The 26,174-nt window shown below is 44.1% G+C and overlaps 1 protein-coding gene across 6 annotated transcripts in view; it reads right to left on the reverse strand.

Annotated features, from left to right (window-relative positions):
* The window catches only part of GTF2IRD1 (GTF2I repeat domain containing 1), a 176,274-nt gene that overhangs the window by 40,029 nt on the left and 110,071 nt on the right, over positions 1-26,174 (reverse strand). For all 6 annotated transcript variants that reach the window (XM_037880434.2, XM_037880435.2, XM_043531145.1 and 3 more), the window contains 7 exons: positions 22,530-22,555; positions 19,278-19,398; positions 12,270-12,307; positions 10,750-10,830; positions 6,711-6,800; positions 5,253-5,306; positions 2,471-2,536 (listed from right to left, as the gene is read on the reverse strand). In XM_037880434.2, coding sequence (XP_037736362.1) covers positions 2,471-2,536; positions 5,253-5,306; positions 6,711-6,800; positions 10,750-10,830; positions 12,270-12,307; positions 19,278-19,398; positions 22,530-22,555 — 476 coding nt within the window. The remainder of the gene's footprint in view (positions 1-2,470; positions 2,537-5,252; positions 5,307-6,710; positions 6,801-10,749; positions 10,831-12,269; positions 12,308-19,277; positions 19,399-22,529; positions 22,556-26,174) is intronic.

Here is a 26,174-nt window from a genome sequence, read left to right on the forward strand (position 1 = left end):
TCTTCTGAATTTGCTTATTAAATGTAACGTGTAACTTGCCTCTCAACAATGTACTTGTCAAAAGGGGTTTCCTGGAAACGTTGGCAGACACTCTCTTAAAGCAACAGGGACCCCCATGTCTGTATCCACATAGAGCTCCCTCTCTCTCTGCAATTGCCCGATTTCTGGAACAGAAGGGGGAATTGCACCCAGAATCACCATATTGTGACAGTTCTGTAGTGCAAATGTAACCCCCCTGGTGGAGTGTGTTACAGGCCTTCCTCTGGGCCATCTTGACCAAACACACAGCTTTTGACCTTCGGACCTCCACAGCTAAATGCACAGACTGCTACAACTTGAGCTAAAGAGCTCAGGCTCCCCAGCCGGGGCTGTCACAGACTCCTATCCTCTGCAGATCAGCACAGAGCTAACCATATCACATGCACTCACCAACGGGTTACACAAGCCAAGCCATGGCTATACACAGCCAAGAACCAAGTTCTAGAGTGGTCTTAGGAAACTTTCTACAGTCACAGAGGTGGACTGGGAGAACTTAATGCTGGTGAAAGGCACTGGACTGACAGGCCTGGTGACTGGAATCCTCTGTGTATATTAAACATGCCGCACCAACACGCCTTAACTTTGATGCGGAGAGACAACTTTGACGGGCAAGAGAGGAGCTCCAGGACACATTCAGCCCCCGGCCACTCCACTGAGGCTAGCACCCAGGGTGGTAGCCAGTGACAACGCTTGCAGTGGTTTTGTGATGAGGATACTCGTCCACTAGGAACTGGACTGAGGACACAAGCTCATTTCACACATGGCTCAAGTTTCAAAAGCGCTTGGCTCACAGCAGCTCTGGGGAGAAAGTGGGGATTGCTCCACTGCGTTCATCGGGAGCCCAGCTCTTTTGAAAATCCAGCCAATAGGCTGCTGAATAGCCATCACATAGCAAACGCTTTTGGTCAAAAAGAAAAAAAAAATAAAACCCTGGGCTGAACATGACCTAGCAATTTGGAGTTGACAGGCTCCACTGATTGCCAAACCTGGGAGTAATCCAGTTCCAACCGGAAACCTATTGTTAAGGCTAAAGCTCTTTAATAAACTAGCGTCACCAGGAACAGAACTTCTCTGCAGATCATTTCAGTCTTGCAGAACAATGGCAAACCAATTTATTTCGACCATCCTAGAAAGCTCTTCCTGTTTTAAAGATTCCTTCTGATCTAAAGCTGCCCACACTTAACGTGGAACTGAAATGCTTTCTAAATACATATAAAAACCCCATAACCCCACTACCACCCACCACAAATAACCCCAACCACCCACCAACCCAATTTAAGATCCTAATTCAATCCACAGAATGGAAGGTTTAGCCTTAACATGACAAATGAGTACATTTTTAAACACATTTGAAAACCCATTTCCTCTTTCTTTTAACAGGCAAGACCTCAGCTCAGCGGAGGGTGTTTCTCCAGCAAAACTTGCCCATATCAGCTAAAGCAGCTTAAAGGTTGCAGCTCCCCTGCTCTGCTTCTGGTGTTTGTGACATCAGCCCTTGTGGGAGAGAAACAGAACCTTGAATTCTGGTTGTGACAGGCCCAGAAAACTTTGTTTATTCTCAAAAGGTTCTTGTAATTTTCCAAGTCCCTTGTATTCTGTTCAGTGGTTAACTCGTGTGTGTGTGTGTGTGTGTGTGTGTGTGTGTGTGTGTGTGTGTGTGTGTTTAGTTTTTAAGTACATTTCAGCTCACACAAAAAGTGTGCCCCCACGTTCACCCTGAACTCAATCAAGATCCGCTACCAACTCCTGCATGGTGATAAAAATACACAACGATGCTTAGCAGCTTTTTATAGAGCTTTTTACCCAGAGATCTCCACCTGCTTTGTTAAAATGGGCAGACCAGAGTCCTATTTTACTGAGGGGGGACACTGTGGAAGTGAATGGCATTTTCTCAGGAGAAGTGGGAAGCACTTTTGAAAATCTGGACCCAAATGAGTTTCTCAAGGATACATGGTGTAAGAATAGAACCCAGGTTTCCTGGCTCCCAGTCCAATGCTCTATCCACTGGACCACGTTGCTGTACTGCACTGGTGCCCTTTTATAATCCCCCCAATACCTTGGCACACTCCAGAGCAATCTTATTGAAAAGGCTTCCTGAAATTTTCCAAACAGAAAAGGAAAATATTCCAGCCCTTTTCCACTGTGGTAGAAAGTTTGTGGGTCACTGAGGCAATTCATGGGCAGGTAGTAGCCAGCCTAGACGGTTTTTTTCAGGAAATCAAGAGGAAGAGTTGCAATAGCAAGGTCCAGTGAGAATCCCAATGCATTTGTAAGCCCAGCAGATAGCAAATGAACAAATTAGACTTCACGTTCAGTCAACAACCGGTTTGGAAATAGCAGGTGACAGCTCTGAACAATTAGCTAAGTTCTCAGCTCCCTGAGTCAGCGACCCACGCTCGGCATTAAGAACAATTGTTAAGGAACATCTTACCATAGCGCGCGTTGAACAGAGTTTCAACTTGCTTCCTCAAATGACTTAAAACGTCACCTAGGCCATCTGGAAAACAAGAGAAACACACTGACAAATAAACCACTTCTAACTCCAGAGACGTACAATAAAGCTGTTGGGACAGCCCTATTCTCCACTGACCTGGAGAGGCACTCTTAACCCTCTGCCTCTGCTCCTTTAAAGTCAGTGCCATTCCTTGCAGCAGCTACCGCCAAACTCCATCCGCACCAGGGATGGGGGAGTGACATCACGAAGAGTCATTGGCAAGGCCCCACAGCTGACAAAAGGTCAAGTGGCTCTTGTGACTAGTGAAGCTGATCTGAGCTCCCAGGCAAGATGGGTTTTCCCAGTCTCCTTTAGCCCTAGGGCAACATCGCAGACTCCTGACAAGGCACTATAGGTTGACGGGACAGGTATTTTTCAGAGGTAGCAGCGCTGTGTCAGATCAGAGCATGGACTGCGTGATGTGAATGGAACCACAGAGGGGTTGGAAGGATTCCTCAATCACATGGTTTTGCATCTGTCACATTCTTGATGGTTATATAATTTATTTCTCCCATGCGGTTTTATTTATCTACTGATGATTATATATTGATATCCTTTTACCTCCCTGTTAAACTGTAGGACAGCGTCACAGCCAGTGGGAAGTGCCATGATTTTCATTCATATCGTCTCTCTATTTTCACAAGTATGCTGTTGTTTTAAAATGCCTTGTTTACTTCTGCACATGCTACTAGTCGATCTCGTCATATTTATGGCAACAGGATTTCTTGCCGTGATTCACTCAGCCCAATACTGTTTGTTAAGCCGAGTTCCTCTTGCTGGCACAAACACTGGTAATTGTTTGTTTAAAAATGTCGCATCCACACAGTAACAGGTTAAAAATAAAAACGTTAAAATTAAAAATTCAGATAAAAGTCACCAACAATTTAACTATTTAAGAGAGGTCAAAAGATGGGCTCTGTCCTTTAATTTTTAGTCATATAGTCCACACAGTCAACCTATGGCACTCATTCCCATAGGATGAAAAGCATCACTGGGTTAAAAAAAGAATTAGATAAGCTCATGGAGGATAGATCCAACAGTGGCTATTAGCCAAGATGGTCAGGGATGCAACCCCATGCTCCAGGGGCCCCTAAACCTTCAACTTCCAGAAGCAGTGACTGGACAACAAGGGATGGATCACTTGAAATTGTCCTATTCTGTTCATTCCCTCTGAAGCATCTGTCACAGGCCACTGTCAAACAATAGGCTACCAGGCTACATGGACCACTGGTCTGACCCAGCGTGGCTGTTCTTCTGCAGGAAAACGTCAGTTTTGGAGAGTAGAAAGGAACCATGGGATCAAAATAAACCCACTCAAAAAGATGCAGTGAACCTATATTTATTATTCTAATTTGTATTACAGGTCCCAACTGAGATCAGGGCACCCGTGTGCCAGGTGCTGTACATACACAGAGCAGACAGTCTCTGTCCCAGCATGTTTACAATCTAAACAGAGAAAACAGACAAAGGGTGGGAGGCGAAGCAGAGGGAGGGAGGGGAAGTGGTTTGCCCAAGGTTACACAGTACGTCAGGGCAGATCCGGGATGAGAGCACAGGTCTCCTGACTCACACATCGGTGCTGTACCTACTAGACCATGCTGTCTCTCTGATCAATAATGTTCTTATATAGACTAGAATAAACTGTATGGATAATTATCTAAGATAGGTGTGTGCTCAAGTCCTCAAGAATTAACATTTTTTCAGAAAAATATAAAGGGGTGACCTTCGATACAAGGCCCATGTGACCTGAATCAAAGTTCACAACATTCTCACATTGTAACCTCTCCATTTTCAACCTCTCTCCCTTCCTGCCAACACAGCACAGGACTCATGCTTCACTCTTGGACCACTTAGAGATAAGCAGGCCTACGACACAACACTGAAACACCGAGAAGTTGTGCTCCAAACCCTGAAGAGTTGTTTCCGTTTTTGTTGTTCAGTAAGTCTCTGGTCCAGCGGCAGTCAGGAAGGCATTTCCCGCCTTCACTACGAACCTCCACGCTACTCTGTGGCCAGATGAACAGCTGATTGGGATGGCCAATATTTCTCACTCTGGGGAGCTGTACAGCCTCTGCTAATTCAGGGCTTGCTCCTGCATCATTTAAGTCAACGGGAGCTTTGCTACTAACCTCAGTGAGCACACAACCAAGCTCTTAGTGACATGACTGGCGACAGACTACAGTAGTAAATGATTGAATCAGACAGGGCATCACTGCAATTTATACTTAAAAAATAACCCCCAAACCTGCAACTGACACCACTGTTGTGGCAAGTAGATTTGCTGGGATCGATTCTCAGCGGGCACAAACTGGAGTGATTTCACTAATGTCAATGGAGTGACGTTGATATACTATCAATCAGGCCAGATCTGACGATCTGGTCATTGAAATACAGAGATGTACTTCTGAACAAGGTAGTTGGGAAGCTAATTACCTTGCCAAGAATTTAGAAGGTCCACCCAATGCAGTCTGTCTACAGCTATCTGTTTTCTCTTGTTTTATACTCCGATTGGGAGCTCACTGGGGAAGGGACTGTCTTTTTGTTCTGTTTGTTCGTTCAGCCCTAGCAAAATAGGGTCCCGGTCCATGACTGGGCCCTTTGATAATACAAATCAATAATAAATAATAAAATAAAAGAGAGCTGTTTTAATCAGGCTTTAAACAAACCTGAGATTATCAGAGGATAAGCTGGCCTGCTTTTATTACAAATTCACTCTTACCTTCCATCGGCTTTTCTTCGTGTCTTAAGTCCTGGCTGGGCTCTTTATCTGAAACTGGAAGGAAAGCAAAGGTTTAGCAGTTTCTCTTGCATAAATCAGTCAATGTTCCCCAAGACACCTCAAGGAGCAGGCATGAGAATTTGCTTGAGGCTAGAATGAGGGATGAAGATAGCTAGCTAGAGCATCTGGCTGTAAAAGGAATATATTCCTCCTATGCTGGGGAAAAACAGTCCAGTGTATAGCCAGCATTTCCCAGATAACAGAACAGCACTAAGCAGAGAAGTTTGGGGACTGCCCCCACACCCCCGCTTCAGTCAACAGAGCACAAAGCTGAGTGACACAGGACACGCCTTCTGATCCATCTTTCTGACAGTCTGTAAGGGCACTGTCTGGTCCCCAGCGAGCAAGGGGTTTACCTCGGCTCAGATTCACATCCCCTTTCACAGGTCCCCAGAGCAAAGGCTATAAGGGGGGCTACTTAGGCTGTAGGAAGGTGGGGAGCTGCCTTTGGGGAAGGTCAGAAGAGGACTAGGTTGAATCCGGGCAAAAACCTTTTCTCGTTAGTCTCCCTCGATTGCATTAAACGACTCTGCTTTCTTGTTACAAACATTAACTCTAAAGGAAAGGTCCTTGCTGACGGTGCTTTTTATTCGACTGCTTCCCCATCTTATTTTGCCTTTCACACGGTGCTCATTACGATGGTATCTTACATTCATTTCGCCCCTGTGGAATGTCCTTGAACAAAGTCACTTCCCCCTGTCCCTCTGATTCCCATCCACCTGTGGCCTATTTCGTTATTACGGTTATTTATTATTGGTATTATTGCAGCACCTAGGAACCCCATAGTGCTAGGCGCTGTACAAACACTACAAAAAACATACTCCCTGCCCCAAAGAGTTTACATCTATTTTTAGATGAGTCCACGGGGCAGGAACTGTCCCTTACTATGTGCAGCACCCAGGCACAATGGGATCCCAGTCTTGGCATTATTGTAATGCAAATAATAACTGACAATATTTAAATGTGCCGTGGGGAAAAAACAAACAAATATTTAACACACACTTCGCCTCTGGATTCTCAAACATGTTTTCTATTGGACACAGTTAAGGCAGCTTCAGGGCAACAAGGCTACATGTTTAGGCCAAGACTTTAAGTGACAGGAGCCTCTTAGGCTCCCATTTCCATATTTGTGCTCCCGAATGAGTGACCCAATTTCGGTAGTGCTGACCACCCAGCAGTTCTTACTGGTCAATAGGAGCTGCTGGGTGCTTGGCAATTTTGAAAGGTTAGATCACTTACTGGTGAGTAAAATTGTGGAATTAGGACCCTAACTTCAGGCTCCTATTATTGAAAATCTTGGCGGGAAATTTCTACTCCATTTCTTTCTGATGTTTGTAGAATTTCTGAGCTTTCTAATTCCATTATTTTTATTGGATTTATTTTTTTTTTTTTAATTACCTGTTACTGTTTCTAGCATGTAGTTGGAATCGTCTGAAGTCATGCGGCTGGTCACTGGGTCGTGCATTTCATCGGAACCGGGGGATCGGTCTGTGAACAAAGCACCAAAGACAGTTCTGACGGCCCAGCCACTATCCCTGGAAGCAGACTTCAGAGCCTTATGGTCCATCCACAAGAATTCATGAAAAACTAACCTACCCAATATGAGCCTCTGCATGTTGCTTTGATAAAGGATGCACTTACACAGTCACAAGGGCACATAGGACCAGAAGCAGGACTACTCACACTGGTCCACATCCTCAAAAGTATTTAGGCATCTAATTCCCATTGAAATGGGAGTTAAGCACCTAAATATATCTTTGAGGATCTGGGCCACTGTGTCTGGAATGTTTTGATGGCAACTCTGCTACCTTTCTCCTATACACTTTAACACTTGTAAGAGGACATCAGAAACACATCTATAAAACCCACTCCACCTTCCCAAATTGGTGAAGATAGCATCATCTGCAAAAGTTTCCTTATAAGCTTCACAAAGGTTGAAGGCCAAAAAATGGCTTCATGATGACTTAATATCTAGACATCCAATTTTGGCTTAAAAAAATTAATGCTGCTTGACTCCATCGCCCGCTCCTCAGGAAGACCATTCCACCCACTCGCTGCCTCACTCCATAAAAGAATGCCTCCTTAAATTTTTCTTAGATATATGCCCTCTTAATTTAAACCTATCTCCTCTAATGCTGGCCTCTCCAATGCCCTCAAAGAGATCTCAAAATTTAATTTTAAAATAAACCTTTAGCTACTTTAAATACTTCAATCACGTCACTACTTAATCACCTTCTCTAAGGATAAATAATCCAAATTTCATCAAGGTCTCCTCATATGTGAGCACCTCCATTTTATTAATCTTCCTTGCCCTAAGCTGTACTCCCTCTAATTTAACTATACTGGCCTTCCATTGCCTTATGTGGACTCTGAACTCCAAGTGTCATCTAATCAGGGCTCAAAAACTATGATAACTCAGCTTCCTTAAACTTGTATAAAATACACCTATTAACGCCAGCCATTAGCCTTCTTCTCTCCTGTTACATGGCGAGCCGAAAATGAAAATGTTCGATCTAGCAATATACCTGGATCCTTTTTCCTTCCTCTATATTAAACTATGGGATCAAGTCCGCTCTCATCAAAATGGTGTAAAATCGAGAGGGACACCCCTGACTTCAATGGAGTTGCATCAGACTAACACAAGTGGCTCTAATTCAGAACCATCTGAACTGCAGCTGGCGTGGGCACTATTTCTACCCAAGAGCGTCACCTCCCAGTGGGACACACTCAAAGTCACGCTCTTGCTCTAATTCCATCAAGGTTACTCTGTAGTTAATGCTTGTAAAACACATTGGAAATGCACCTTACTAATCGCCCCTTAAGATGTTCCTACCATTTGGTGCACTACCGAGCTAAGGTAACAACCCTATAAATACCAGCCCAAGGAATGGTCTTCCTGAGGGAAGCTCCTAATCTCTCCTCTTTACTCTCCAGAACCTATTGTTTTCAACGCTGCTGTCCCCATTATGGCCTGCGACCACTGGCTCCTCAACAACTCTAGGACCCAATGCAAGAAAGGACTTGGGCCCCGATACTCAGAGGTACTTAAAGGTGCCTATCTTCCACTGAAATTAATCAGCGTTGGGTGCCTAGGATCTGGACCTTGGGTAAGTGCTTAGGTCCCAGTGATTTCAGTGGGATTCAAGCATGTGCTTAGCCACCCTTCCTGAACAGGGATGCTTTCCTGAACCGGTGCCCTGGTCAGGAATATAAACACTTGAGGTTTGAGATCTGCCAACCTTATACAACAGACAGGAAACAAATTAGGTGATTTTTGTGGTCTTGCCTTCAGAAACTATTTACCTACTTTGCTGTAGAGGATCCCAACACGGACTGTTAGCCCAGCAGCTTTTCAGGGCGATCATCTCCCCAAAGGTCCGTGGCTCATGAATGCACTCTGGGTCCAATCCTACATGTATCCTTTCAGCCCCTTCTCCGCGGTCTACTCCAAAACCACATGCTTATTGCGCTGGATGCCACCTGACCCAGCTTGCATGGTCTACCTGTCCCTTCCCCTGATCCAACTGATCAACCTAATTCACTCCTGCACACGTTCCCCAAACCAACAACACTCAACGGGCTGCGATAGCCAAACACCAGGGCTAAAGAAAAGATGGGGGACCACGTTCTGCTCTCAGTTCCACAGCTATAAATCCATGGTAACCCCTTAAAGACAAAGGGTTAATCTGGAATTCTATCAGCATACCAGATTGCCCCCTTGTGTCAGGACACAGCTTTTTAGGGTTTCTTCCCGTCTAGCACCACAATGTTCTGGCACTTCTGTGGCCTAGCCCTCTGGCCAGATCAGCTCTCCATCTAGTCCCCTTCTGGCATGAACAGAAAAGAAGCTACATCTGAACTCAAAACAGCCACTTGGGCATTAAAGACCATAACTATATCTTCACAGAGAGCCAAAGCAAATCCTACCAAGGTGAGAGGCCTGATCAGGCCAGGTTACTTGGGTTAGGGCAAGGAGAGTGAGCGTTCCCTGTCCTGGGCTTCCTCCAGAACTGGCCCCTTGTAAAAGCTGCCAGCCTTTTTTTAGGCTGATGGGCCCTCATTGACCTCGGCCTGCTGTCAGCCCTGCTAAGTTCCAGAGGACCAAGTCTCACTGGTTCTACCTGGGGAATCCACTCTAGGCAATCCCTGGAGAGCTGACGTCATTGCTCTTCCCTCCAGCAGGACACCTTCTTAGGGTGGGTCATGCCACGACAGGGGGCAGCAAATGTGTGGTCCACCCTACCAGTGTGAGTGAGAACAATTCTAGCCCCTGCTACTTTTAGAGAGAGAGGTGTGTGTGTGTGTGTGTGTGTGTGTGTGTGTGTGTGTGTGTGTGTGTGTGTGTGTGTGTGTGTGTGTGTGAGAGAGAGAGAGTGTGAGAGAGAGAGAGAAACAAGACTATCTAGCATATGTGCACCACTGATTGCTCACTGGCAGCTTGGTAGCCTTAGAACTGGTTGCTTGGAGCTACTATTTATCCACTTGTATAATGATAAGCCCTAGCCAGATGCAAGCTGCAGAGACGTCACCAGTGGTCCTACAGGGCATATCAGCTAATGAGAGACAGAAGTGACGATAGAACACCAGCTTTCAATAGGCTCAATTACACCCTTGGGAGCCAACGCACAGTGCTATAGAAACGCGGAGGCCACAATTTAAAGGGATCCGCCTAACACAGCATTTTCCCACACGGGTGCATCCACCCCATAGGTGTTCATCTCCAGAATAAATCAAAAGATACAACTTAAAGTGAAGTCACTTTAAAATCCCTTCCAGACCCACTCCATATTCCTCCCCAACAGGCTGCAACCACTGTTTCCAATTTGCTCCTTCTAAAAGCAAGAATGTCTATGGCTTTCTTTGCACTGGGCTGGGAGTCAGAAAATCTGGATTCTACTCTCAGTCCTGCCATGGATTTGACATGTGACCTGGGACAAATTAACTTTCTGTCTCTCAGTTCCCACCTCTGTAAACAGGGACAGGGATACTCACTGGGGCTCGGGTGGAGAGCACAGGGATAGAGGAAGGCAATGGTCACCTACTACCTCCGTGCTTCTTGCTCATCACTGAAAGAGCAGTGTTAGCATCTGCTCCAGAAGAGTCTGCTCCCAGCCTGCCTGGCCAGAGATGGGACAGGGACAGGGAGACGGTGAAAGGCATAAAATGAACTGACACAGACCAAGCCCTTGAAAAAACAAAGCCATGTGTTATCCCAAAGGCCTTCCAAAGAAATCAGCTAACTTCTGATGTACAACTGGAACTTTACTTTCAAAAGAGAAAGGGACTGGGGGGCAAAATTCATCCTAAGAGAAAGTGAGATGAGATCCCAATTTCCTGCAACCTGCCTTTCCAAAAGCAAAATCTTCACGCAGTGCAATCGGAGGCCAACGTTCTTTGCCTAGATATTTCTGAGCAATTCCAAAGTTTTATATTTTACCTGGAACGGTTATTTGAATGATGTCCAGCTCATCTGGCTCTATTTTGATAGGTCTGATCCCACTCAGTTCTGCTGAGGTACCTAGCAGGAAAAAAATTAATCGGATGCATGAAAGACAACAACTGGCCACTAATTATCCATGCCCGGGAAGGAAAAATCCTCACTGCCAGCATGTTCGATTCTATACAGTGACCTGTTCCTCATAACAACGCTCAGCACTTCACCCATAGGTCTCAAAGCACATTGCACATGTAGGTTACCATCACAACTCCACTGTACAGACAGGAAAACTGAGGCAGAGAAAGGATAAGGCTTTGTCTATATGAGAGAACTGCACCGGTTTAATTTAAATCACTTTCTACACTGATTTAGTTAAATGATCACACCCCTATGCGGATGCAGTTTAAGAATGACTTATTTCACTTCATCTTAAACCGATTCCTAATCGATTTAAACCAAACTAAAGTAAGCCTGGTTTAAAACCACAATAAGAGAGTGCTCACAGCCTGTTGTACCAGTTTAAATATTCTGGTTTAAAATTCTACCAGAAACAAACTAGGGCAACTTCTTCCGGTAGAGAAGGCCTCAGTAAATACGGTTCCGATTCAGCAGCACATTTAAGCATGTGTTTAAGTCTCATTAACGTCAAAGTGTTCTCTTGAATCAAGGCCTGCCCAAGAGGCCATAGGACAAGTATCTCTGCATCCCTGTCTGTGAAATGGGAAAAATACTTACTCACTTATTTGCCTCCGAGGGATATTGTGACAATCAATTCATGTCAAAAAGGTTTCAGAGATGTGTCTAAAGGAAGTTCTCTAGAAAGGATCCTTGACTGTAATTCACTCTTGCCACTAGTATGACAGAGCGACAGTCTGTAGGCCGTCAGGGCCCAGAATGAGTCTGGTCTATTTTCTCAGGCTTTCCCCCCGCCATTATTCAGCTTGCTCTCCTGGGTAGGTATTCTTGTTATTATCTTTTGTATTTGTTTTTAAATAATGATGCATTCCCACTCAGATGGGCTCATTTTAAAGAAGGAGCGTGTGTGTGTGTGTTGTGTGTAAACACAACACAACACAACACAACACACACACAATATCCCTCATACAGATAGTCACAGAATGCTTTATTACCCATCAAAATATACAATATAGAAGGCATTGTCCTCCCCATGACATATCTCTTCCTATAAGCTATTCAACAGAAGCATACAGAGATTCCAAGCCCCACACAATGGAAAGCATAGTACACTACGGGGAGCGGTGATAAGCAGCAATGTTTGCTACACTTTTGTCATTTGTATAGAAATGTTTCATTACAATAGCCATAACTGCAGCACATTGCTGGGAGAGTGTGCACTCAGCAAATACATTTCACATGGCATGTCATCATCTCAGCCGAAGAACTGGAGAGTTTATCTGCTTCCCGGGGAAATCTGATATTTATTAGACGGTACCTAGCCTTTTTTATGTCCCTCACCATTACACTTTCTCAGTAGAAAGCAGCCATTATTTCTTGCTCACCTGGTTCACAGTCTTCAGAAACACTACTCTTCTCAGACCTGACAAGGAGAAGCGGACATGAGACACGGTAAAGGAACTATCAATGGATCGCTTAAAAAATACATGCTTATGTACAGTGCAGTAAATAGACTAAAGGCGCATTTTCAAGGGACTGAGGAGGAAAAAAAACTAGCTCTGACTTCAATACTTCCTCTGCATAAGGAAAAAATAAAGATCCCACACTGACGATCCTAGCAGCAGACCACTCCAGGGCTCCAGTTGAAAGAACTCATGACAGCTCTCAGGGTTTCTGGGGTCAGTAAACCATGGCAAATTCCTTTCTTTAAGGCTTATACAACTCGTCAGCAAATCAGATCATGATAACACATTTTCATAAGGAAGTAAGAGAGATACCGCAGGATGGCACAGGAGGTTTCTCCGGCATGAGCTTTGGATGGGCAATGCCACTTTTAACTTACCAGCGTAAACCTTGCTTTACAGCAGCGTGGGGTTTCTGCAGTAGAGGTTTGCACTGGGGTAATTACATTGGTGTTGCTACTGCAAAGGAAATGTTTGAAAACGTTCTTAAGACAGATGGGTCTCAAATCAAGCTCAGTTTCCCCCATTTAACAGTGCTATTATATGAACTTCTGGGAGCATTCAGGTATCTCCTGCACTTCTGAAACCCTGCAAACATTTCAAGCATTGCCACAAATGAGATAAATCTTCTAGCCAGTGACCTACTGGAGGCTAAATCATGGGTTGTTTTGGGATTTTTAGCAACCAAGCCCACTGGGTTCTGAGTCCCCACTCAGTCACATCAGTGCAAACCAGGGGTAAAACCACAGACATCAATGGAGTAACGTCTGTGTAAAGAAAGAGGAGAATCTCACTGAGTTTTAACAACAAACCTCAGGTCTACACTGCAAACTCGCATCAGCGCAGCTGTCCCCGTTAGCGCTTCTGGTGAAGACGCTTTAAGCTGATGGAAGAGAGTGCTGTCTTCTGCCAAAAACTCATTGTTTGGCTGAATCTGCACCCACCAAAGACAATGGGAGTTGTACCATTGACTTCCAGGGGAACAGAGTTAAGCCAGCCAGGAATGCTGTTAAAATCCCTTTCTAAGGATGTAAGGATTTATATGGAGATCAAGGCTATCCACAGCTACTAGAATACATGCCAAATATTAGAAAAAGCAAACAAGAGTTTTTGGAAGGGATGTAAACCCCCGTGCTTCAGAGCATTAGGCAACCTGTAACTAATGGCTCTTCGGAGGAAACCTTCCCTGGGGCAGATTATCCCATCATTGTCCAGTGCAGGGTTTTTTGCACCTTCCTCTAAAGCATCTGGGGTTACCAAATGTCAGAGACATGGTATTGGACTAGCTGGATGATAGTCTATGTTCCTAACAGGGGAGCACCAGTCTCTGTACATACTCTACACACGAATATGGACTTTTTCTTAAAAAAAAATAAAATAAAATAAATGTATATTTTATTTAGAAATATACATTACCAATACAGGGGTGAGGGGAGGGGAGAGGAGGGTCTGTATGATCAAGGCAAGTTTTTTATCTCCACTGTAATTTAGGATTTCCTATACAACATGCTGAATTAACCCAAGTGGGCTATAATTCACATAGCCTGTGAATTCAACATACATGGCCGGATTATGTTCTCACTGAGACCAGTGTAAGTCAACAGTAGCCCAGTTGAACTCAATGGGCTAGTCAGTGAGATCCCTGTAAATCCAGAGTGACCCCCTGACTTCACTGAATTTGTGGTAGTGTTTCACTAGTATAACTGAGTGCTGAATCTGGTTCAGTAAATCTGGGATTTATATTCGGGTAAAACCAAGGAAGTCAGATCAGAATAAGGTTCAGTACAAATAGCCGAATGATTATGCTGCAATGAAAACAAACTAAAAACTCGAAACCCTGCTCTGGTTGGTATCCCTCACAATCATTAAATTCCACTTAGAACCACTGCCCAACTCTGCTCCAGAAAAAAAAACATTATTTTTCTTTAAGATTTTCTAAAGCTATTTTACCAGAATGTGCAATCCTGACTCACTACTAGAAACAGTCAGAGCACAGTAGGGATGAAGGTGAAGACAATTCAATATTAGCAGGTGTTCAACATGGACAAGAAGCCCCCAGATTCACTTGCACGTTGAGAATGCAAATTCCAGACCTTTTACTGACTCGGATACTGTTGCACAATCTGATAAAAAAAATCTACCACTGAGTAGTCTAAGCAAAATTTCTTAGGGGCAGATTAGCTAATTAGCTTCACATCCCAATCATCTTGTCACTATTCTGCCTGCCTGTTTGTCTTCAGGTCAATTTAACTGTATTTTTATATTTGGGGGGTTGGGGGAGAGAATAAAGTGTACTAACTGAAGAGAAAAATCAAACAAGAGGAAGTGATATGTTTTCAGCTATTGACATACAAAGGATGATTTTCAGGGGTGCTGAGCATTTAAAGCCCCTTTTTAAGTCAACAGGAGCAGTGGGTGCTCAGCAGCTTTGAAGATCCAGCCTAAACACCTGAAGCCTGATCACATACCCATAGAAGTCAATGACTGGTTGGCTAACTGAAGTATAGCTTTGTAGTTAAGGCACTTGCTTGGGTCTCCAGAGACCTGGGTTCAATTCCTGCTCTGTAACAGACTTCCTATGTGACCTCCGTCAAATCACTTAGTGCCTCGGTGTCTCAGTTCCCCATCTGTAAAATGGGGAAAGCAGCACTATCCTGCCTCCTTGGGGTGTTGCGAAAATGAACACAGTAACAACTTCAGGTACTATGATCATGAGGGCTGCATAAGTATCCATCTAGACAGAACAGAAAAACTCTGATTAACATCAGCGGTGCAGGATCAGGTCCTAATTTGTACTACCCATTATGCTCTCATTTAGCAAAGATTATGCACAGTCAAGTAGACAATAGAGCTCCTCCATCTATGCAATATATCTACCTATACAATATACCTATATAATAGTATACCAATATAAGGAAAGGCCCAATCCAATGCCCATTGAAGTTAATAAAACCCTTTAATTGACTTTAATGAGTGAGCCCCATATTTATATATCAATTCTGAATTTCAACAACTTATTACCAGTATAATCAATTCATACAGCGTATTACTTCCTTTAGCAGGATACATACTTTGTGCAATCCAATACCACACTTGAAATTACAGACTCCCCAGTTACAATTGTTCATCTGAGACCTGATTCAGCAAAACGCTTCTTAAGCATATGTTTAAGTGTTTTGCTGAAGAGGAAAATGAGTGCTCCCATGCTTAAAGTTCAGCATGTGCCTATATACCTTGACGAACCCTTGCCAAAACACTGTGACATCGCGATGTTGGATTCTGCTTGTAAGAGGCAACCCTTTGCACATTCCTTAAACCTAGGGCACCAGTCAAAGAAGAGGACTCCTTTGCAAGCTCGAGCACTTGAACGAAAGCAAGGACCTGACCATTTTCACAGGTTTTGAAGACTCCCTCTCGCTCCAGAGACTCTTGCATGAGTCTCAGCCAAGCAAGAGACTTAGGAGAGTTCCCATCCCACAAACATATGCGAAATGGCACCATACAGAGCACGAGCCAAATTCCACTCTAAGTTCTGTCCGCTTCCCAGCGCTTATTGCCGTGAAGTCAATATCACACAAATCTCTTCCTTGTCTTGGGCGCCAGAGAATACGGAGAACGTGACTGTCAGGTGTTAAGAATTTTGGGTCAGTACGTTCCCTGTGCTAAATTACTCTGTGATAGGTTCACTGCTCAGCATGTGACAGCAAGCGCTGGACAAAGAGGAATAGATTCAACAGCAGCCCTTTTGGCCACGTGTTCCACATGTTTACTTATTTCCCCGTTAGGCCCTTGCCAAAGCAACAAGTTTATCCATTCTTGGAAAGCACGGCCTCGTCCGCGGCTGTCAGTTTGACCAATGCACCTGGGGCTGAACCAGGGACCTGCTGGGCTAAAGCATGAGCTGCAACTGATAGAGCTAAAAAGCCAAGGCTCTGTAGCTGGGGGCTGTAAGAGAGTCATTATTTATGAATCTGTAACACATACAAGCAAATGGGTCACATCACACAGTTTAGTTAAAACAATGCAAAAGGCCGTGTCTCTTCTCTCTGTTTTAAGAGTATCTTAAGCTTTCATCTGTTCCTATTCAACTTGAGTAAATAAAAACATAATACCACCTAGCTCTTGTATTTAAATAAGCCTGGTTTAAACTAAAATGAGAATGTGGACACAACAGCCTTTGGGACCAGTTTAAGTGAATAAGATTTTAAAGTCCCACCTTCAGTTAAATTGGATCAACTCGGCATGCCCTAAGCACACCAAGCAGCACCCGCTAGCCAAGCCGTGTGTGTCCTGTACAGGGCATCACTGTTGTTACTTGTGACACAGCAATTCACAGGCAGAGCCAGTCCCTGCCCTCAGTTGTAGTCATCTCAGGATATTTGTAAAGACCTTTTTCCTTTGGGATTCACGATCCATCACAAAATTAAACAGGATGCTGCAACGAGTGCCAAACACCCCAAGGCCTTTAGGGCTAGAATGTTATTAACCTCAATGGGTATGTCTACACCACATGCTAAGCTCAGGTTTGACCCCAAGCGCCCCTTCCATGCACACACAAATCAGTCTGACTTGGGTCAACAAGCACTCAAGGTCCGGTCCTAGAGCCTTGCTGGTGAGAGAGCAGAGCCCCCGTCCCACTGAGACTCGGATCCAAGCCATATCATTTTGCAGTGCGGCTGCAGCTCAAGCTGCAGACCCAAGTCAGGAGGTCGGCGTGGTGAAATATGAACATGTTGGCACGGCTCTGAGTCCTGGGTCTACCAGCTGTAAACCCAGGTTTACGGTGCAGCTGGAAACCCCAAGACCACCAGCCCAGCTCCCACAGACCTGGGGTTAGCCCCAGAGCACCATGCGAGTTTTGCCCTGGGCTTCACTGGGACCAGGATTTCTCCCAGCAAAGCTGGTTGAGCATGTGGGAGGAGGGAAGCGTCACAGAATAGCCCCTATCCCCTGGCACACCCTGGGGGCTGTGGAAGGAATCACACCTCTCTGGGGTAACACCAGCACCCAGAGCGCTGCTCTTCACACAGAGCTGCAGCCACATACCGCCATGTACATTGGGTTCAGCAGCATGAAGCTGGTCACACACCAGAACATCTCCCCCCTGCCGTCTGTACTCACATGTCACTACATTTACATGTAGTTCAGACAGAGTTAATACATAATCAATAGGCGTTATAAGAATATCACGGGCACGCGTAATGTGTGTTACATGTGGTTATACATGCATCACTTGAAGGCTTGATGGTTATAACCTATTGACCTCACAGACTTTAAGGACAGAATGAACCACCGTGATCATCTAATCTGATCTCCTGCACACTGTAGACCACAGATGCTTGCCCACCCACTCCTATAATAGAGCCCTGCCTCTGGCTGAGCTGCAAGTCCTCAGATCATGATTTAAAGACTTCAAGTCACAGAGAATCCACCATTTACACTAGTTTAAACTTGCAAGTGACCCATGCCCCAGGCTACCGAGGAAGGTAAAAAAACCCAAGGGTCTCTGCCAATCTGACTTGGGGGGAAACTTCCTTCCCAACCCCAAATACAGCAATCAGTTGGATCCTATGTGGGAAAGACTCAACGGCCAGACACCTGGGAAAGAATTCTCAGAGTCCTCCTCATCTCGTTCCCATCACCTGTTTGCCTCTATGAATTTGATTAGGCATTTGTCAAAACACCTATCAATCAGTTATGAATGTATCCTTCTTATAAAGCGTGACCTGTTAGACCGCAGTCTGATGGTGAATTTGTAGACCTACTTTAGGCATCTCAGATAATTCAGGAAGGAAATCTTCTCCTACCTTGTTTGCACACGGTAGTGACCCGATCCCTTTTGTTCAAACTCAGTGGTTTTGATCTCTTTTTTTGGTATCAGCTCACAATAGCAGGATGATCTGATTTCTCTAGTGGTTTGCTAATGGCAGCTATGGTGGGCGCACCATCAAAGGTGAAAAATGAGCCCTGAGGTTTTCATTATTGTGCTAAAACAAAGCATTTACAGTTACCACATTATTAGCAACAGCATTCAGTGCCTTCCATCTCACTCCCCTTACTCAGGTCTTTCCTGATTTCAGATGGCTGCCAACAGAGGATTGCAGAGCATGTTCCAGACTCTCAGGATGACAAACAAAATATTGCTTCCACTTGCAGCAACTGCATCTTTGGAAAGAATCTTTCCAGTGCCAACAGTGTGCTCAGCACTGCCCAAGTGACAAAAGATGATACAGTCCCTGCCCTGAGGAGTTTGCAGTCTAAACAGACAGGCAGCAAAAACTGGACAACACCACACTGTAAGGCTCAGACATTTGGGGCAAATCCTGAAGTTCTTACTCGGTTTTCACTCAGGCAAAAAAGTCACTTCCTTTGACTCCCCCATCTAGCCCTGAGAGTGTACTGTAAGTGATATCAAAACATCTCTTTTACACAGACACACATGCATGAAAGAGCTTGGGCTAATTGAGTGCATACTTCCCACTTTTTGTCTTACACATTCCCCCTCCGGATTTCTCAGCATTACTGTGACTAACAGTGACTCCCTCACTAGCCTCGTGCGTTAAAAGTCTGACAAATGAAGGCCGATTAGACTTGTTCTCTCTTACAGCTTTACTAGTAACGTCAACCCGACTGCATCAGGTTAAAAAAAAGACAACAAAAAACCAAAAACCATACGCATCTGAAATGGGAAGGTTTCCAGCTCCCTTGCTGCATAGCCTTTGAAACCAACGAAAGACACAGTATATGGCAGAGGCGCGCTATGATCAGTGCTTCCACGGAGCAAGACTCTCACACTCATTGTGAGCAGAATCTCACTCCACCAGCGGCTCAAGTGGACCCCAGTGGGGCTGCACGTGGGCTGAGGGAGTCACAATCTAGCCTCTAGTCTTTATGGAGGAAACTGCTTAGGTGGAGATGAAAGCCACATACCTGTTATTAGCCTGAGAAGTCCCTGCCAGGTCTAGCAGTGCCATTCTGTGTGGTTCTGGAGAGATTTCCCCCGATGGGCTGGAGGGCTCCAGCTTGGTAGGATCTTTGGTAAATTTACTTCCTGGTCCCAGTTCCGCAGCAAGGTTTTATAATGAAAAGCAAAACCAGAATTAACCACAGAAGAATTCGAATGCTAGCAGCATAGCTCACTAGACTACATGATGTTCCTCTCCTGCATTTACAAAGCCAGTCAGCAGCTTGTGATGCATAAAGAGTGAGTGTCTGGGTTACACATAAAGGGTATGTCAATACACCAGTCTGAGGGTGTGAAAGACATAACGAGCTAGCTTGGGTCCCGGAGCAGAGGGCACTTCAGCGTGGGCTGTACGAGCCTGTCTGGAACCCTGGGTAATTACTCACAGGGCTAGCGTGCACTGAAGCGAGTGCTGCTGGGGTTTCCCTGCTCCTGGACCTGAACGGGCTAGATTAAAATGAGCTCAGGTGGGCCTACTCAAGCAGCAGTCACCCTGTGACTGCAGTACAGGCAATCAAAAGATACAAGGACACCTTCTCTTGGCTACACTGCAGCATTAGTATGATCTAGCACAGGAAATTCTGCTTGGCATTTGCCTTCACGCCATTCTAAGAGAAAGGTCCTTCCAGCAAGAAGAGATGCAGGACCTCCTGGGAGATGAGCACCTTTGCATTTGAGTCAGACCTCCTCGCACAGGGATGGCTAGTTAGAGTAATATTACTGAACGCAGTGAAAGGCTTGAGGGGGAAAATCCTCAGGAAACGTGTTACGGAGGCAGTTGCACAAGTGTTGGCCAGGAGGGTCAGGAGCAGGAGGGTTCCGGTGGCGGGGAGTCCGGGGACTGCATTGAGGATGACTGTCATTTACACATGCCTCTCTCTCGATGGATTTTCTTTTACCAGCCCTTCCTATTGGTTTTGGTCCTCCATGTCTCCTCTCTCAAGTCACCATGATTCCTCACTTCTCTGGGGGCAAGTACCCAAAAGATGAATTCAGCTCCCAGGTGCCGGTATGCCAGGCTCCACCCTGTTCCCTTCCCGGTTTGATATTATTGTTGCGTAGCTTCAGGTGGCCTGAATTCCTGAGCACGGGAGTCAGATTGGGAGGGGCCTGGTGTGCACTGCGTTGAACAATCTGACACGGTATGGCCAGTTCAGAGCTTAGCACAGATACAAGCGGGTGCCCTGGGCAATGCAGTTTGAGGTAGGGAGGCAAGGCTCAGAGCAACCACCTGCCACACAAATTGACCTGGAGGCCAGTGGTATCCTGTAGGCTGCTGCTTGGCCAAAGGCATCACATTCTACTTTGAATACAAGTGTTTTCGAATCTGTATGTGGTGCGGCGAGTGGGAGAGGTGTCCGCACCATGGCCTGAGCATATAAAATCTGCCCCTTGTGTGTGTGAGAGAGAAGGGGGCGTGACAAAATTGAGACAAGGAGACGAATAAGCATTTAGCAGCCATGAAAACCTTTTCTTTGCCCTTCCCCTGCTCCTCAGTAATCAAGCTCCAGCCATGAACTTAGAGATGAAAAGAGCCCTATGAAGACAGCAAAGGAAAGGAAAATGAGGTGCTAGAGAGCAGGTGAATGGAGACTGAAGGATTAGCCAGATCTGGGGGAAGGAGGAAGCAGAATTATTCTGACAAGCTGCACAAACAAGGCAGGTATCTCGTTATCATCTGTAATACTCGAACTTTACTCAGCTCGAAGCCACATTGCAGCTACCTCCTTTTGAAGTGTGTACAATCTGTGGCCATGTAAAGTCCCTTTTCCTTTAGTCACCTGCATGTAAAAGAGGGCAAGCCTTTGCAATGGGAACATGAAGCAGCAGGGATCACAAAAGATGCTATTTATCTTCTCACAGTTCAACTGGGTCCTTCTAATGTACTTTTTCCGTGTACCAAAATCTTGATCTTGCAACAATGAAGCCTGACTTAAGCACCCGCCCAGGGAGCAGCAAAAATAGGTTTCCTAGGCGCGGTGGGTTTATAATTAAATGTTGAGCAAAACTGCAGTGGAAACCTTGGGATACTTTGTCGATGGCAACTTAAAATGCAGCGCCACTCTGACAAAGTGTAAAGTAAAAATGGCATCTCCTTACTCAGCAGACCCAGTTCTTCTGTGTATTCAGATCTGCTGACTGGAGTCAAAAACTAAGTTTTTACTGCTTTTTGCTTCTGTTAGCCCTGCAGAGACCACACAGCTAGCAGGGAGTAAGCTGGAATGTGTTCCAATCCTGTGCAACAACAACGGAATTGTTTCCTAATTTCCAGTCAGTTACACTTGCACAAACCCCATTGTAGGCAAAGGGGTTGCGTGGGTGCTAGTGAGGGCTTACCAGCAACATAAGTTTGTACAGGTGCCATTGAAGGATTAATGTGGCTTGTAGAACCTTTATAACTGGTGATAAAAGCACCCAGCTTGACTCTCAGATCCCAGCCTAAATTTGCAAAGCACTTAGTTAAAGAAAATAAGTTTTTACTTGTAAATTGAGCCCATTGGGTCTGAAATCATCGGCAGACAATAAACACATGACCAGATGGTGCCATTTTTACAGTAACTTTTCATATATACATCAGGTTAAGACAGGAAAAAGCCAATGGAGCAATATTTTGGGTGTCTTTTCATAGTATTCAAAAGGAGCACTCAGATCTTACTAATATATGCCTGGTTTTATTTGCTAAAAGTTGCTTGAAATGGCATCTCTTTCATATTACATTGCTCACAGTACAAGTAAAAAGGACCAAAAGACAAAGCTAAGCAGTTAAATTGAACTAGTTGGGGATTTTTGTTTTTTGTTAAACAAACAAACAAACAGAAAAACAGAGTCATGTTAGCACTTTATATGCAAGGGAGAGAGAATAACTTATAAATGGGAATCCACAATGCGTCTTCTCCCTTGTAAGTACAATTTAAATGGCTTTCTAGGGGTGAAATTTACCCTGTGCACAAAGTCAGCTCATGGCCTATGCACGACTTAAGTCTCACTTCAGCCCTATTTCAAGGGCTAAACTTAGATTTAAGTGGTGCATAGGTCCTATGCATGGAGTGAATTTTCTTCTACTTGTGTATATTATGTAGATAAGATTTTATCCTTTGTGAACACAACTACATATGCCCTTCACTTATGGCTGTTTATAGATTACATCATTGTAACTCTATTTCTCTGTGTTCTCTTTCACTTCAGAGACAATAAATCAAAGACAGTTATTAACGTACCTGTAAAAATTCTCTCATCAAACATCCTAGAAGAGGGAAAAGAAACGAAACAGGAGCATCTAGTGAATGAATTTCAGATATCGTTTAACAATATATTGAGTAAGAATCATGTTGCGTTTATTCATTCCTTTTCCTTGAAAAAAACAAAACAAAAACAAAAAAAATCCCTGTATTTTCTTGTACAAATCCAACAACTAACAACATGTGTCTTTCATCTAAAGCACCTTAACATCTGCTTCTAAGTCATGCCCTCCATTTCATGAACTGTATTAAATAAAGCTGTTACTTTCGGGCGTTAGCAGAAGGCTATGGGGCCAAGACAGTTCAAGATGGCTTTTAATTCTGCTGTTCAGTCTAGCTCATTTACCATTATGGCAGGAATATTTGCCATCTTGTCCATCTTTTGTACATATGCAATTTCGGGACCATTGTTAAGTTTCCTATAAAAACTTATCTTAAGAGTTACCTTCAGAAAGTGTTCACTGAGCTGCTCAGTCCAACAGCTCTTATGTGAGCAGAAAGAAGGAGACTTGCACAGGAGCAGCTGTCAATAGACCACTAAATGACTAAATTTAGGACGGAAGAATGTTTCTCACTGTCTGCAATTCATCTTATGCCCACGACCTAAAAGAACTTAGGTTTCTCTCTGAACACTAAGATGCTGACCTGGCAAATCATTTAATATCGTGCATAACTTTAAGCATATGAGTAGTTGCACTGGGCCTGATTCTTTGTTCTAAGGCTCTGATCCAACAAAGTACCTAAGCATGTGCTTAACTTTAAGCCAACAATGCCAGCCTCCATTGCCCACCTGTTATATTTCCAAACAAGCACCTTCATGCTTTGTCCCTGGCTATCCCTCACACTTTGGAGCAGCTCCCCAAAAACATCTGCAAAGCCACCTCCCAATCCTCCTTCAAATTCCCTCTTTCAAACTCTTCTTTGTCATGATACCTACAAAAAAACCTAACAAAGGTTAGGCCACTGGCGTGCTGGGACCACTACCCAGGATGCTGACTAATATGGTGCCATTTATTCCTTGCACTCTCCCATCCATCTGTTGGCATCTGCTGTCTCCTTAGATTGGAAACTCTTTGGGGGCAGGAACTGTCTTTTTATTCTCGGTTTGTACAGCATCTTGCACAGTGGGGTCCTGTTCCGTGACTGGGGCTCCTAGGCACTATTACAACACAAATAATAAAGGATAACAACAAATAATAATAGCAGCCTTGCTGGATTGGGGCCTGACTTAGCAGTGTTTTACACCCCATTTGCACTCATTTTGCATTAGTGTAAATGACTATGAGGTGCAAGGCAATGGAGAAACAGGCCCCTTGACTCCATGGGATTACACACACACACTGAAAGTTAGGCAAGTGTTTAAGTACTTTGTTGAGTCAGGGATGTGTGGTTTTGTTTTTCCTTCTTGCTCTAATGTTCAATAGCTTTGGCTTCACTTTCTGTCATTCTTTCAACCTTCTATCAATGTACTGGAAAGTTCCGGCCTTCGCTCATAATGAAGTGTTACGATTAGAGCTGGCTGGAGAAACTTTGAAGGAACATTATTTTAATCAGAATATGCAGACCCATCAACACCAAAACACTGCAAAAATCAGCTCTATTTCCCTGAGATTTTGTTTTGAAAGAAAACCTGGAAGAAGTTCCAACCACACTGAAATGTCCCGTTCTGATATTTTCAGAATGAAGCACTCCAACTTGGTCTATTTTTTTGAAATTTGGTATATTATACAATACAGAATTCAAAAAAAATCAAAACTGAAAATTAAAATTTTGTCAAAAACCAAATGTTCTCATTGACTTGAAACAAAAATATTTTCTGAATTGTTCTTCGGGAAGCATATCACAATTTTCAGTTTCCATTCCACTTCAGCATGAAGCCAAATCTTGGAATCTAAAAATCCGTAGTGAAACAGAACCTCTGTCCTCAGCACAGATCTAGTGACAACAAATGGACATACTACTTTAAACTGGGGCATCACCATTCACTGTGTCTATTGATAGGGAGAGAGCCAGTGCACTGGAGCGTATCATTTTTCTAAAGGAAGCACGATAGGCCACGAGATTAATAAACTGCAGCTATGTGCACTGCAAAAGAACGGGATGAATCCAAGCTGCATAATTCAGATGTGGATTTTTCTAAAGGGGCTGCCATGAGGCCTCTCTCTAAAAAGGACTAATCTTGCCTCATCTACACCCTCTCATCCTATATAAGAACAATTTTCCTTGACTTAAATAAACAGGAGTCATTGTGCCAGTTGATTAAAGGGAAAGTGGAGAATTCATGACTGGATTCACTGATTTTTCAGCTGAAAATTGAGTGGCAGTAGGTGTCTAGAAATTCAGATCTGGCACTAATGTCCTATTTCGTCTATGTTTTTATAGCCCTACCACCAAGGGATTCCAGCCCTGATAGTTGCCTTTGGACACTATAAAGAACACTAATGTAATAACACTGCATTTTGCAGGTGCTAGCAAAGACTTTACTTAGGGAATTATTGAGTTTTCTCAAAAGAAATTGTAATGAAAGATGTGGTTTTTGTCTCCCTCCCCCAATAAAGGGAGCTTTTGTTGACGACACAAATCAACAGCTCTGAGTAAGGATGAAAATTGTGTTAAGAAATTGTCTGTTTCAGATGAGCCCAAAAAGGGGAAAAACAAAAAAAAGGCACATCGGGGAGGGAACCTCACAAAATGATGAGGAGAGGAAGGATTGTTAGGGCATCAGCCTGAAACTTGCTCCGCCATAAACCTTGGGCAAATCCATCTGCGCCTCAGTTCCCCATATGTACAATGGGGATAAACAGCACTGCCCTGTTCCATGGGCGTGATACACATAATGATTCCGAGGTGCTGAGTACTATGATGATGAGGGTCACATAAACTGACAGAGGCAGATAGGAAATGTTGGTGTCCCTGCTGGAGAGATGAGGAGGGATTATATACACCAAAAATGAAGAAATAATTGTGCAGCTTTCCACCCTATTCCTATTCTAGTGCAAAAAATAGAAACCACTATAAAAAACACAACATACCTGTGGCTATCAGGCAAATACAGGTAGGGGGGAAATGACCATATATCTCAATATGCACTCATATGGCACAATTTGGAATATGTCATGTGTCATTTTGACAGCCTACTTAATAAGCAGGCAGATAAAACTCTTGAAATGTTTAGGATGATCTAGAGCCGTTGTCACTGAAGCATTTGAGATAACATTCGTGGTTTGTTATTGTAGGGATGATTATAAATACCGGGCAACTGGCATTGGTTTGGTTTTGTTAAAAGCTAAAAAAATTGAGAGAGCTGGAAAACCAATGATGGGGGGAGGGGGGGGAAGAATATCAAAACCCACACATCTGTTTGCAAAAACAAAGTAATTAATTATTTATATAGCATGTGGTAAGTCAAGTTTTAGGTCTATTAACCATCACAGTTAGTTAAAAAAAAAAAAACCCTCTGTAAAACTATATTGGAAAAAATCTTTTCCAGGTGTTGAATCTGCCCAATGTGCTTACTACTCTTTCATTCCCAAACTGATTCAAGGGAACCCATCTCTCCGCCTCCGGTGGAAACATTCCTGAGGCACCTCATCTGCACATTTGGCTATACTTCTGCGTGGAAGT

The sequence above is a fragment of the Chelonia mydas genome, chromosome 17 (assembly GCF_015237465.2).
Source record: "Chelonia mydas isolate rCheMyd1 chromosome 17, rCheMyd1.pri.v2, whole genome shotgun sequence".
Taxonomy (NCBI): Eukaryota; Metazoa; Chordata; order Testudines; family Cheloniidae; genus Chelonia; species Chelonia mydas.